Genomic DNA, 15,769 nt, shown 5'->3' on the forward strand with positions numbered 1-15,769 from the left:
TATTGATAAATTTTTACTCTTTTGTAACTTAGCGATGAAGATTTTTTGCTTGTTTTTATTACAGAAACAATTGTATATATCTTCTATTTTTATTTGTATCAATTTCATTTTAGTATTAAAATTTCAACACAAATATAACCATTTTTTCGCTCCCAACTTGAGCTATATTTCATTTTTTCCCACCTGTTGAACAGTCTTAGGCTATCTGATGCAGGCAATAAATAACATTTGTTGTATGGCTCATTATATTTAACTCTGTAACTTAGAAATTTTAAAACCAAACTCTGAAGATGACAAAACTTCTGTGTCAAGTATCAGGATGTACTTCTTAATGTTGAGAATTTCTAAAAAGCTAACATTTATTTCCTTACAAGGAGATAAAAACTCTCATGATAATTAGTTTTATGAAGGAGGTATTCACATATTTTGCATTAGCATTGCGGTTGATATAGAACATGTATGTTGTACAAATTATTCAGCCATTAACGAATTTATTTTATTTCAAATATAGATCATTTGTAGCAGAGCCATTTCAGTCTTATTATTTGTAATAGTATATTATATACACTATTATATGATATTGATGTTTAGGTATATGTTTATAGCTGCTCGCAATTTTATTTGTTTATTGCTGGCTGAAATTTTATAATGAATTCTTTCCATTATTTTGACTGCATAATTGAAGCATTTCTTTTAAAACTTTGAATTGCAATAGATTTGCTTTTAAAATATTCTTTTAATTTTAATAAGCACAAAAACGTAGATTCAAAAATTTTAGTCTGCTTTATGAAATAAACAATATTAAAACTGCATAATTGCTATAAAATTAGCAATAGAGGCAGAAACCCGAAATATACAAGTACTGTTAAACTTATTAATATTTGTAAAATTTTTAGGAATAATAAATGTCTTCAATATTTTATAAAAATTATTTAATTACATGTAAACAATAATATACTTTAAAACAATATAATATAAGTCCAATATCCAAAATAACAATAGATCCCTTATTAAATAAGTTTAATAACATATTATTGATGAAATAGTTCAGTTCTTTTTATGTCTTTTTTGACAAAAAGACACTTAATTTGTCAGTTTAATTTATTAAGTTTTCAACAACATAACTGAACAAGAAAAAAAAAATTTAAATGCATAATTTTAAACATTTGATATGCTCTCTGTTTAGTCAATCAAAATATCATAAGGCAAAATGATTGTGCGTGTAGAAATTGAATTATGGATAGGACTTTCACAAATTACACTATTTACATAAATATTTAAGGAAAACATATTTTTTTTTCACAAACAATGAATTATTCTTGATTATTTATATACAATTATTGAATCAAGCTTTGAAAACAGAAATAAACACACACAAAAAGCTCTGTTTTCTTAGATTTCTTTGGAAAATTTTTTTCACGATGTGAATTTTTTAATTCACCAGTTCCTAATTACACCAAAAAAACAAAACAAATTCACATCTTTTTTTCCCAATTAAAATCTTAAATAGTTAAAATGCATGAGCATCTAATCCATGGACATTTGTTTCAACTGATAAACCAATTTCCCCAAATCTCAAAAGTCAACTTTAAATGCCTATTATTTGCCAAGAATACTTATTCAGTATGTCCAAGACACATTCTTGAAATATTACATAAGCTTTAATATACTTCATGCACTATCTCTTGTTGCTGCACTTATGATTGTTACACTAAGGTTGAAACAGGATTTTAGTTAAAATTATAACAAGACTAGATCACAAGCAAAGCACCTCATCAGCTTCACTTCCACTGCCATTCATAAAGCAGTCTACAAGGATGATTCCACAGAAGAAAGCACCAACGGCTGCCAGAAGAATACCTGCAGCAATTAGTAAATAACTTTTCTTTCTTTTTAAATCCCGATCAGTTTGTAGTGTTACTTGTATGAGACAAATTCCTGAAAATAGCATGGATATAAAAAATTTGAGTTTTAAGCAATTAAATATTAAAAAGTAAAATATTGTATAATGTGCCCAATATAGGTGTTATATTTAATCTGAAGACTTGGATAGTGTTGTGTAGAGTTTAATGGCAAAGAACTGGATTCCTTTATACCGCACCAAATATAAATAACCTAACATACTTGAGGTAAACTCATTAAATATTATAAATTAAGCCTGATGCAAACAAATTTGTATTTGTATGCAAATTTAAAGGAAGTGACATACTATTGAAGATACTGTAGGTATCATTTCATGACCTGTATAATGAGACTCATTTTAAGAGGCTTTTTTCTCCTCCAAAATTAATTCATCAAAATATTTGTTTGCATTGAACACTTTCCTAGTCTTAAGAAAAAGATTCTAACTTGAAACATATAATAGGGTGAATAGCATTTTTGAAAAGTGCTTAATTTTCCCTTTTTCCTTTATGTTGATTTTCGCTACGAATTAGGCAAAAAGACACGGTTCACATTGTTCTATTCAACGTTTTCTCAATTAATTCAAGCCCAATCTATTTCGGAGTATTGTCAGTCCGTAGCATATGAAAACGCCATTCGTTTAACATTATTCAAAATTTCATGATTTTTCACAAAAACAATGCCATAAGTTTTTTTTTTGACATGACGGTTAAAACAAGATAAAACCGTCAATTGTCAAAAACGTTTTGACCCTGCCTAATAATATTTTTTTAAAGTGCTTAAAAATATTTTTTGAGTGCTTAAAAGGTGCTTATTTTTGTTGGATAATTTGACTATGCATTCTGATATAAATCTTAAAAATAACATAGCTAGAGAGTTTTTCTGACATGATTAACATATACACATATATATATATATATATATTTACTGGAAAATAGTAATTAATGTGTGGCTAAATGTTTCAATTGCAAAAAATTATTAGTTTGTACACGTTGCTTAAGTTAATTTTTACAGTATACTTATATACTCTAGTTGGAGCTTTAATTGCTTTCCTAGCTTTGTTATTATTTATTGACAGTCATTTTTTGATGTGAAAGCACACAAAATAAATGTTAGTGAAAGATTCGAACACAGTCACATAGTAATTATAAAAGTACAAATTTAAAATTATTAATTAGCTTTAATAAATTAAGGGTTTCTTGAAAGTAGGTGTTCAAAATATATATTTGTGCAAACTCATAGGTAGATTTAAAATATAATTACCAGGATAAATGAAAATATTAGCTGAAGAGACTGATCCCAAAGCATGAATCACAGTGCCAATGCTTTTAGTATAAAGTGCAATTAGCAATGATGAGCTGAACCACAAGCTTGCAATGATGATTCGACGTCTTTTTTCTCCTATCATAAATTCAGCAGCAGATAGTTTTCGCAATTCAGAATAGAGTCCATCCACGGCACCCCTGTAGCATAAATAGTTTTTAACTCAACATGATACCAATTATTTAAAAATATTAATTTATGAAGTTTTAATTGTACGTAAATTGCAGCTTTTGAGTCTAAAAATATTTTTCTTGCTCACATCATCAAATCATTTTAATCAGACTAATGTTTGGTGTAACTAACAATGAATCTTTTCAAATGTAGTTGTTTGTAATAGCTTGAAACTTCTGTTAAATGTAAAAAGAAGAAAAATTGCTTATCTAAGGAAAATTACATCCTAATTAATCATCAACAACATCATATTAAAAATATCAGAATTTAAAAAACCAAAACATGTGAAAAGTGTTAAATAAAGTAATAAATAACTGCCTAAAAAACTATCATCAAACGATGTTGAATTACAATGGGATCATCACAAACCATACGAGTCAAAAAGTGATATTTCAAAATCGAAATTCGAACGGCGTAATAACATCGTATTCAAAATATCGGAATTAGAAAACAATATGTTAAAGGAACCGAAAAAAGGATAGATAAATGCTGCTAAACTATCAACTAATGACAAAATTATGATGGAATCGTCACGAAACGAGCGCTTCGAAAAAAGTGATGGGCCCAATTTCGAAAATCATATGTCGTAAAAACGCATTAAATATGTAGGATTTAATTTGAAAAACCATAGGGAAGCAGCTTAAAAACAATTGAAAAAACACGGAATTTTTTTCCTTCTAAAAAGTCTAATAATAAAAAAACAATGTTCTTTACCAAATAAGAAATTTTCAAAAAAAAACTAATGAGTAAAATAAAGTAATAATTTCCATTCTTCATGAAATTGGGCCCTAAAAATAAAACCTGGATCGAATTCAGAATATTTTAGTACTTATAACTTTTTAGTTTTCAAGTGGAACAGCAATTCCCCTGTTTCCTGCGAGTTCTTAATAACGAATTTAATTGAATTCATTTGCCAAACCTTGGTGATAGAGGATTAAGAAAATTAACAATAAAAAATAATAATTTATAAGAGATAATAAGACACTATCCCTATAAATTTCTCAATAAAAATAACAATACACAATCTGAAGTCCATCCAGCCTTCTATCTGTCATCCTGTCTGTTAACCATACGCCCTTTTTAAGTTGAAAGTTTTCTATGTCGGAAACCATAGCATAGGGGTGCACAACCTGCGGCCCTTCGACTACTGAAGTGCGGCCCGCGAAAGCTTCTAAACACAATAAAAAATTTTTAAAATATGACTATTTTTAATCGCACTTTTAAGTCATCACGTTTTGACACAATCAATTTTAACAGATTCTTTAGTAAATGTACGTTTAACGCGCTTTCTTTAAGCCCATTTTATCGTAAATATAAATGATTTTTTTTAAACAGTTATTTCCGCTTCTCTACGTGATTTCGAAAATCCCGAATTTTTAATCTTTTCGCAATCAGATCGCAAATTTAAATAATCACTTTTTGTGCTCTTTATTTGTGACGATTTCATCTTGAATCTAAGTGATTTTTTATCTTTTTTTTAAACAATTTTTTTCGGCAGTTATTGCTATGCGTTCCCACGTATTATAAAAAATTCCAATTGTTCTATTACGACATACAAATTTTAAATCATGCATTTGACACGCTTTATTCGTGCTGAGTTCAGCATAAATATATTTTTTTCCCAATTATTTCTATACTTTTCCACATGATTTTGACGATCCCGTTATTTAACTATGATGTTATTACGACACGTGATTGTTAATCGCGCAATTAAATAATCCCTTTTTGATACGGTATTTCGGTACAGTTTTATCGTAAATCCTAGTTACTTTTCCTTCGTTTTTATTTCCGCAACGAATATGATTTGGTCGAATGTGGTAATGAATTGTGATTTGATCAAAAACCTAATATTCGGCAAAAAAAGAAGGAAAAAAAGACTGAACGCCGTACACGTGGGGCGAAATAGCAAAATCTTTTAGCAGCATAGCAACACTGAAACTAAAATTTCAATGCTCAGAATAATATTTCCTGGAAAAACATTCATAAATTAACTCTAAAAAATAAGGCCAATCAAAACGTTTTTGAAAATGTCGAAAAGCGAAACAGAGAACATAAAAATCAATCTTAATTTTTGAAAATTTTTTTTAAAGCTGAACATCTCAGTTTTTCAATTACCAGAAAAAGCCAAGAAAAAAGAATTAAGTCAACAGAAATGCTATTAAAAATTACTGCGTTATAATGAAAACGTCTAAAAAATCTTTTTTTTTNGGAAATGTTAGCCAAATATAGCATATTTGACTCTTGCTAAATCAAAATCCCTGACTTTTCCAGATTGTGGCGCAAAAATTTTAAAATTCCCTGATTTTTTTTGGAAATTTCCAAATTTTCTGCCTTTTTCCGATTTTCCAGGTAGCGTAGCAAACCTGAACTTAATAATGATAAGTAAGATTTGTACATAAATTACCTTCCACAAAGTGCAAGGACAGGATACGTGACAACCATCTTGATGATAAGTGCTCCAATGCCCACCATGACAACTGGATCACTGGCATCGTACATCTTCATGACATTTGGAGAGACTAGAGACCCGAAAGTCAAGTAACCAAAGCAACCAATGACTGAATAAATTAAGAAGAGAAAAACCATTGACAGACAGCAGGATTTCGTCAAGTTTTTCAAAGTTCGTTCTCGCATGCAAGCATATACTGGTACTACTACTTCTTGACACTGGAAATAGTAAAATTAACACTATCAAAAAATATTATAAAGGAAAATGATTTAGTTAATACAAATATTATTCATAATTATAAGCTTGTAAAATTATGATTATAAGCATGTCAAAAGATATAGTCGAAGAAAGATTCTGAGGAAAAAAAATGTATTTTTTTCCTCTAGAGAGCAAAAATAACTGATTTTTTTTTTACGATTGTAAAATTACTTGAAAGGGCCGAACCTACATTATGCGTTGTATGGCTTTTTTGTACACTTACTGATAACAGCATCGTAAAAAATCATTATAGCAATAACTGAATAGTTAATTAGTAAATAATTTCAAAATTTATATTTAATTCCTTTGCCATTGGGCTTATCGTGGGAGGTTTTCGTAGTTTTCAGGACCACAAAACGCAAATGCGCTTAAGTTCCATCAAAAAGTCCTCCAAAGAGACTAGTTTGTCACAATGCTAGATCCCTTGCCTCCTGACTTGAGATCAAAATAACAAGGCTACGGCGTTGAACATTGGTAGTAGTAAATTCAAAATTGAGTTTCGCTGTTGTTCCACGCCGGTTAAGAAATAAAACATAACTTCATACTTAGTTACCATGGGATAAATTAAAGACATTATTTTGGTGCTGTAATCGGCGAAATTTCAATTGTAATAAACAGAAAGTTTTAATTTTTTTCTTCTTGAAAGATGGATTTATGCTGAGGAAATAAAAATTTTATGCTGTTAATAATGGTCTGAGAGGAAGAGCATACTTCATAACGAAATCGAACTTAACTAAACAATATCTACTTACAACATACAAATATTTAAAAATCAGAAATTTTTTATTGCATTTTCTTCAAAAATTTAAAGATGGCAGGTTTGTTTAAAAGCAGATTCATCCCCCCCCCCAAAAAAAAAAAAAATTACAAAGCTCGGAAAAGTTTTCGACCACGTCTCAATAAATCATAACTTTAATAAATAAATGCTATTTTCTAAAATTATTAAAAAAATTATATTTATTAATGGAATGATTTTCAAATCATATTGGAATTTTTATTACCTATTCAAAACTACTTTCATCTTGGGATAAGTCATTCAATTTAGGAAAATCAATTTTTGAACAAAACTACAGCTGTTCAAATTCTCAATTTTAATTTTAAACCTTTATTATTATCAATAAAAAATGAATTTCTATTTCTGCAAAAGTTTCTATTCTTTTAACAGCTGACATTTCGTTCAAAATCTATTTCTTCTGAAACGAAAGTTTATTATTATAAGAGTTTTAGTGGTTACCAATGGTAAATTTTTTAAGGCAATTATATCTACACTTTAAGAGTTATAATTGATTTATATAGGTAGGATATTTTTTTAGACAATAACTTTTTCAGTCTCTGAAAATTAATATCTTGAAAACTTATTTATGTTTGTAAAATATACTTTAAGGAAAAAAAAAAAACGTTTTTAAAATTTTGAAGATAAATATTGTCTCTTAAGAACTATAAAGGGAGTGAGGCAATTAATTTATGCTGGTATTACTCATTCCGTACACCAAACTGATGATTGTTAAAATTATACAGCAACTTTTAAATGAACAAAAATAATTTTTAGAATTAAAAATTTGTTTACCTGATATGCTAAACACAGGACAGGAATAACAACAAAGAATTTAGGAATACTATCAGGCCTATGAAAAAAAAATATTATTAAATATGAAAGTTTTTTTTGATAAATATTTGTGTTTTTACTTTTAATAAACACAATACTTGAAAATTTATAGTAAAACTTACGCAGTTTTAACATGAACATCTTTAATATCCAATTTGAAGTAGCCATAAACAGTTAAAAACACTGGATATAACATTGCAAAAATACCGAGAGATCTGGAAAAAAATTTTATTTATTAAATATCACATCCTTAATGCTCTTCTTATTCAGTCTTTGAAAACTGAAATTTTGTTTTTTGTTGTTTTCTTAACAACAAAAATTTAAATTATGACACATTTATAAAGCAGTAGCGGGACATTAAAAAAATAATCCAGCTTGTATATAGAAATAAATGTAATTATTATTATTTTAAATTCGTTTGAAAATTACTCTTTACCAGTTAAAACAAAATGATAAATAATAGGTTATAAAAAGTTTTCTACAATCATCACCTTTAATACTTTGATGGAGATGAGGCACACACGTTCCTTATATATATATATTTTTTGTTTTTTTGCTCTAATAACAAGCAAAAATTTAGTTTGGTGTTTCAAAATTTTTAAAAAAACAGTCTAATAATTACTAAAAATAATCTGTTAGATTATCACAATTCTATTTGTTCTAAAATAAGTTATAAAAAATAGTTAGAAAATAATGAAATATAGTTATAAAAAATAGAAAAAAGTTTTTTTTTTCTTCATTCATATTTAAAAATTTATCAATAACTGATTCTTTAAATTAAAGAAATTTCAATGATGAATAACTGTTTCTTTTAGATCTAAATTACTGCAAATAAGTGCAAATTTGAAAAATTATTGTTTGGAAGTAGTATCTGCTTTTGAAAGACTTTACCATCAACGCAGAGAAAGACAAGTGTTTCATGCTGTATTTCATAACCATAAAATATTAAAGTGCTAAAAATAATATTTTTCACTTATTTTGACCTAAATGAATACAAAGTAATAAAAAAAGTATGAAAAATACGTTCAGTAAAAATTATGCGCCAAAGAGTTAAATATTTTTAAAAACTTAGTGAAAAAAAAAAAAAAAAAGGATTGTAAATGAATTTTTACGTAAACAAAAAAAAAAAGTTTTTAAAACATGCCAAATCATTTTTAATGAGGGCAGAATTAGAAACATCAAGGCCATTTAGATCAATTGAAAATTTTTTTTTCGGTTTTTACAATCACTTTTAGTTTTATTCAATTTTATCTATCAATCAAACAGGTTATTTCTTTTTTTTTTCTATAGTGATTCCTCATATTTTGGTATAGTTTTTGTTTCCCCTTAAATATTAATTTGCGATCCTTAATGAGCATGCTTTTTACATTTATGCTTGACCGGGATTCTAAAAATATGCATTAAGGGTGGTGAGTACGAAACACCCTGCATAACAAATTACATTTCATTAGATAACTTATTATAAAGGTAGAGATTTTGCTTCCACGTCGAAATATTGAAACTTACCCCGCATATCTGAGGAAATCTACTCTTTTGAAATAACAGATGGGTAAAATGAGGAATATAGAGGCAGCTGGAATGGTGAAATGACGCTCCAAATACCAGTGATGGCAAAATGTCGAACCTACAGCCGCTAGAAATACTGAAAAGAAATTTAAAAAGTAAATTAAGAGTTCGTAAAATAAAAGAGAATTGAAAGATTTTTAAGTTTTATGAATTTAAACTGGATAAATAAAAAAAACTATCTTCAAATAATGTATCACAGAATTGCGAACCAGACTGGATGTTTTTCCTAACAGCATAGTTATTTTCGTTTGTTAATTAGACAATTTATTGTAAGCGCAAGAAAGATTTAGCGTTCATTTTCTTTTTTTGATGATCTTTCGGCGAAGTCAAAGATAATAATGTAAAATCTTAAAATATAAAAAGGGCCACTACAAATAAATTAAATGTTTTTTCCCTCCATATTAAAAAATCGTAAAAGCCCCCCCCCCGCTGTTTCGGGGGCCACGTCACATTTTGTTTTACACAAATACTGTTAGACTTCAAATTACGGCGGTATGTAGAAAAAGGTAAATGATAAAATTAAAAAAAATTAATATTCGATAATTAGTTAAAAAATTAATATTCAACGAAATATTAGCTGTAAAACTTTAACAGTCTGGCCACTCTACAGACCGCAGAAATACAACTACGGATTTAAAATTTTACGTGCTGAAAGGGTAATATTTCTTTATGAAACTTTTTTTTTTCAAATTGTTCCAAAGTTATGACAATTTTAAGCTCTTTTTTTCGTGATTTTTTTCTCTAAATAATAATACTTTACTTTGTTATGATTAACATATATACAAAATTTTCTAATATAAAACTGCAAATATTTGTATATTTTGTTAACAAAATATTCTTTTTGTGGAAAATATTGACTTTTAAGAGAAAAAAAGAAGAATGAATGAGGAATGAGAAACAATTACGGGGTTGGTGAGTGAAGCGAGCAGGGGCGGAGCCTTCTAGTTAAATAATAATAATAAAAATGTTCAGATTGAATAGTTTTATTGAAAATGTAGAATAATGTATTTATAAATCTGATTGTTTTAATTGTAAAAACAACTGCTAAATTTATAAAAAAAAATTTTTGTTGAAAAAATTATACTGACTTATGTTTTTAATTTTTCTGGTTATTTTAGCCTTAAATAGCTTTAAACGAATTCAATTTTGATGCATCCTTTAAAAAATAAATATTAGTCATTTCAGATTATATGATGTCTAAAAAACACATTGAGGGAAGGGGAAAAAAACTGATAATAAAGTGAAACTGAATAAAAAACGCTAATGATGAAATTTGCAGATAGCAAATAAAGTGTCTATTTGAACATCTGGCTATTTTTATTAAAATGATATTAAGCTATAACATGCTGATTAAACTATCGAAAAAAATGTTGCACAGGTGTCAGAGTTACTCAAAGTTTGTTGCACTTATAGTATGCAACAGATCTGCTTAGTAACAAGATATTTTCTGCCGTTTTACAAATAATTGTTTAAGATATTCCAAATTCGAAACGAGTGTTCAATACTTTTAAGTTGCTTAACCTAAACCAACTTATCTACTTTTGTTTATTACTGAATTGTTATCAACGCTCCTGTATCAACGCTCCTGTAAACATATTTCACTAAAGATGGTTCGCTGGACTAGTTTAAAGCCCCCCCTTTTTTTGTCATTTTGTCAAAAATATGTCATTCTGTCAAAAATATACCGCAGTTTAAATTGTTCAGAAATAAATAAGGATAACACTTAAAATTTTAATTACCAGGTTTGTGAAATCCTAAATTATTCAGATTAAACAACTTAGAAACATTAATAGTTATAAATGGATTTTTAAGAGCATATTTACAGTCAGTGAACCACCGATTCATAGAATAGACTACGAGTTTTTAAATCTTTCCTAATGTCTACGATTTTTGAACCCGATTTGGAAAAATTTAATCAAGAAATAGGACAAATTCACTTTCTAAATGACATTCCGAGTTTGTGTTACATGGACGGGAAAACAATGAAAACTTTTTACTGCTTTTAAGTATCTTTACCTATAACTAGTTTATCTACTGTTCTGTTTATTACTGAAGTGTTATCAAAGCTCCTGTGATTTGTATTTTTCACTGAAGATGATTCGATGAACTAACTTGAAACGTTCTCCCCATTTTTTGTTAAAAATATACCGCAATTTAAATTGTTCAGAAATAAATAAGAGTAAGAAATATATTACCAGGTTTATAAACTCCTTACTTAATCAGATTAACCAACTTTGGAATATGATTAGCTATAAATCGATCATTTAGAACATATTTATCGTCAGTGGACCACCTATTCACAATAGCGGATTATGAGTTTTCTAACGTCTACGATTTTTTAATCCAATTTGAATGAAAACTTTTCACTGGGAACTTCATATAAAAGCAAAATACGAATTCATTAGCCATAACATCGGAAGCGAGCATTAAATATACTCTTCACCAGTAACTTTAGTTTACAGATTTATGGATAAACAATTGGAAATTACAGTGTTATTCTTCAAATTAAGTTAAATCTCCCTTACATTTTTTATAAATTTATTGATTCAGCATAGTTAGGTGGTTTATAATTAAGTACTTGTCTACTTGCGTCTAATTTACGTCTTTTTTCACGACAATATCTTAACAATGACTCAGTTCCGACTGAACAGACAGAGGTTCGGTTTCGTAATTCGACGTTTATCTGTTTGATTCGTGTACTGTTGTGGCCAATTCCGATTACAGTGGTATAAGGTAATAAATGACGCTGAGCTAACACTGAGAGGTTTTTCCTTTATAACGAATTCGATTTACTCAATTCATTGAAAGCAAGTTTGCTCCTATAATTTACTTAGACTTAGCATTATCTCTAATTACTATATATACATTTTACTTAGATTACGGTTCTCTTGTTTTCTGAGTCGGATTCAAAATTAGAATGTTAAGGACTGAATATGTTTAAGGCTAATCTATTTAGCGTTATTGTTTTTTTTTTAAAAAAAAATCCCCGGTTGATTTTGCAACAAGCTACAATAAAAGACAAACTATCAGGATGCGTAGCGTTTTTAAAAAGTGCTTAAAGGTGTTTATTTTTGATTTTCGTTTTTTAAAAACTCTTAACCCCTTCCTTCTCGCTCTCGTGAAAATAACGGGGGTGAGCTTTCGCCAGCTATTTCTCGCTCTCGTTATATTGACGGGCTGGAGTGTTCTGTAGTAACGCGCCTATAAGAATAAAACTAATTCATTTCTTTCGCCAAGCAGCATTTGCCAGTCAACATTTTATTTCTCAGTTCTCATTTAACAGGATATTTTTAAGGTAATTTTAGATAGTTTATTTTAAACTAAATGCCGGCACTAATCAAATACGTAATACAAATACAAAAGACAAGAAAAATAGGCACTTTTATGACCGTTTTCTTGAACAGATCGTTAAGAGGTTAAAGGTGCTTTTTTCATTGGGTGTTTCTAAAAAGTGCTTAATTTTCCCTTTTTCAAAATGAGATTTTCGCTACGAATTATGCAAAAAGCCACAGTTCACATTGTTCTATCCAACGTTTTCTTAATTAATTCAACGCCAATCTATTTCGGCGTATTGTCAGTCCGTAGCGTATGAAAACGCCATTCGTTTTACATGATTCAAAGATTCAAAATTTCATGATTTTTGACAATTGTCAAAAACAATGCCATAAGTTTTTTTTCTTCCTACGGGACGGTTAAAACAAGATAAAACCGTCAATTGTCAAAAACTTTCCGACCTTGCCTAATTACTATATTTTTTTAAGTGCTTAAAAATATTTTTTGAGTACTTGAAAAGTTCTTATTTTTTGTTGAATAATTTGGCTACGCACCCTGACTATATAATCAGTTTTGTACATGAATAAGTTTTGGTACTTACACCTATCTAACTGATCTCCAATGATGATGAAAATGGCAACACATACACCGTAACAAGTACAACATATAGAGACAGCTGCCAATTTTTGCGCTTTCCTTCCGCACATTGACAGCAACACATCGTGATATGTAACATCTAAATTGACATCAGAACAATGGGCAAGTATGAGCATTGTTAGTACTATAAGTACTAGCATTACCTATAAAAGAAAAAACATTCCTGTGAGTTTGCCCTCATTTATTTCATACAAACGTCGCAGAACCATTACTTCGTGATAATTTAAATTATTGCGGATACCTATTTTAAAAAATAATTTCTAGAACTCCAAGGAGCGAGGGAAAAAGAAGGATTTTAATTTATATTGTAAAATATGGGCTAGCGAAAAAGTTCCCGGAAAAGCGTTTTTTATTTTGTATAATTAAAAAATTATTTTCTCAAAAGACTTTTAAAAAAAATTACAGAACGGACAAAAACAGTGCATTTTGTGTCTATGTGTATATGAATAAAATAAATCCTTAAAAACAGCCTTGATTTGTTATTAATAAGCGGTCTCAATTTTTGATTTATTTTTATTGAAAATGTCGCATCGTTCTGACGTAGTTTTCATGGCAGGTAGGATTTATTTGATTAACTTAATGTCAAATATGCAATATTTTTTGTTCAATTTGCAATACTCAGCTTTGCATGTTTAATTTGCGATTTCCGGTTTACAATAGTCAATTTTCTTAAAAGAGTTTTCAATTATTGTTTTTTTAAAGCTTCTTTTCGTGTCTATATTTATGGAATTTTGCAATTGAAACTTCGAACCCTTTCCGACTAGTTGAATGCTCATATTTTAACTTCAGCTCCGTGCCAGATGACAATCTAAGTTTTAATCTAAAATCTATATATATAAGTAGGAGTTTTTGTCATTTTATCACCAAATCTAATCAATCGAAATTCCGACCCCGTAAAGAATAGCTAGAGTACTCAAAATTGAACTAGAGTTTTGTGCTGGATGACAATACAATTTCTCATTGTTTTCTGACCATTTCAAACAAGATATTCTGTTATTTTATCACCAAATAAACTAATCGTTAGTCAAATTCCAACTAGCCGAAGGTTGTGCTTGAGTGCTGTGCTTCATCGTTTCCTGATTGCAGCTGGTAGAACTCATTACCAAATAGGAATTGTGAATAGAAAATTCAACCACATGTAGTGATCAAATTTTAACTGGCGCTCGGGGTCTGTTGACAATTTTGAGTTGCCCTGGTTTTCTGATTGCAAGAAGTTGAATTTATCGCCGATGGAGTTCTATGCCTGTTGTCAAATATGTTACAATTGTTTCCTAAATGCTACAAGCAAAATAATTTTTTTTTTCAAAAGAAGTTTTTTTTACAAATAACCGATTTGTCAGATAGCTTAAGAGAAACTTAGAGAAAAAAAAACTACGCTTTTATAGTAGACTTAAAGGGAAGAAAATAATTTTGCTTATGACAGATCTAACAGGAACAACGTAAGCATTACTTTTAACAGATGTTGGGGGATTTGATGGAAGTATATTACAAAAGTGCTGCTCTCTATGTATTTGATCTGACAATTACAGAATTATTTGATCTTTTTAAGGTCTAATTTGGTCTTTAAAAGTTTTATTTTTTTATTGTTCTTTCGTGAAATAAATATTATGAATTGGTTTTTATTTCATGCTAATAATAATGAAATAATGTTAATAATAAAATAGTAAATAAATGTTATTTCACTACTTACTAATTGTGTGCATGTTGCTGATACAATTCCTCCTGCTAAATCATACGCAGCTGGAAAATTCAGAATTCCTATACCAAGCGCTGCATTGACCAGCAAAAATGCTGCTGTGACCCAGTTAACTCCTGTAGTTAAATTCAAAGCATTATGTTCGAATTATTAAATGTATTTAAATTAGTTAAAAACTGAAAAAAGAAATACTTAACTACGATTAAAAAATTTCAGTAATGAGTTGCTTCGGAATGGCTTCACATACTCAAGATACTTTCTGTGTTTTATAATACTTTTACAAATTTATCATTTTAATTTTCCTTATCGTTTTGCCAGGTGTTACACAAGAAGCTTCCAGACATTACTTTCCACAATATTATTGGCATAATGCTCTTATTTCAGAGCTTTCGGAATTATTGATCGCGACTTCAAAAAGCACCAAGACACGATTTGTTCAATTCTGGAACTGGAAACGAACTTGCAAGAATTTAGGATACCGCGAAACTCTTTCCAACAGGTCCTATAATTTTTAAGAAATAATGTTTAATGCTGATAATTGGATTTTTTTTCATCTAGTTAAATTTGATTTTCGTTTTTCTCTAATATATTCACATTACAAAGCTTTTTTATTCGCGATCGAAACGCTCGAACACGCCACCTGGGGAGATTTATAAATCAAGACCGGTTTCACGCTTACATCCTACCCCCTTCTCTCTTCTCAGATATATAGCAATATAGTACGAGATTTCTCTCCTCCATAATATTTTTCGCAGTTAGAATATCAAAAATATATTTTAAAACTTCCATGATACTTATATTAAGCACTATGCTTTATGCAGTTTTGAGTTCCATAGTTTCCAAGCTTAAAATTTCTTAATTGATTTAT

The 15,769-nt window shown here is 28.8% G+C and overlaps 1 protein-coding gene across 3 annotated transcripts in view; it reads right to left on the reverse strand.

Moving 5' to 3' along the window:
• Positions 1 to 917: 917 nt before the first annotated feature.
• Positions 918 to 15,769, reverse strand: part of LOC107455911 (sodium-coupled neutral amino acid transporter 7) — a 29,646-nt gene continuing 14,794 nt past the window's right edge. For all 3 annotated transcript variants that reach the window (XM_043044346.2, XM_071184293.1, XM_043044347.2), the window contains 8 exons: positions 14,896 to 15,017; positions 13,150 to 13,348; positions 9,216 to 9,351; positions 7,832 to 7,924; positions 7,671 to 7,728; positions 5,801 to 6,063; positions 3,166 to 3,365; positions 918 to 1,938 (listed from right to left, as the gene is read on the reverse strand). In XM_043044346.2, the coding sequence (XP_042900280.1) occupies positions 1,757 to 1,938; positions 3,166 to 3,365; positions 5,801 to 6,063; positions 7,671 to 7,728; positions 7,832 to 7,924; positions 9,216 to 9,351; positions 13,150 to 13,348; positions 14,896 to 15,017 (1,253 nt within the window). In that variant the 3' untranslated portion in view covers positions 918 to 1,756. The remainder of the gene's footprint in view (positions 1,939 to 3,165; positions 3,366 to 5,800; positions 6,064 to 7,670; positions 7,729 to 7,831; positions 7,925 to 9,215; positions 9,352 to 13,149; positions 13,349 to 14,895; positions 15,018 to 15,769) is intronic.

Source organism: Parasteatoda tepidariorum, chromosome 8 (genome assembly GCF_043381705.1).
Source record: "Parasteatoda tepidariorum isolate YZ-2023 chromosome 8, CAS_Ptep_4.0, whole genome shotgun sequence".
Lineage (NCBI taxonomy): Eukaryota > Metazoa > Arthropoda > Arachnida > Araneae > Theridiidae > Parasteatoda > Parasteatoda tepidariorum.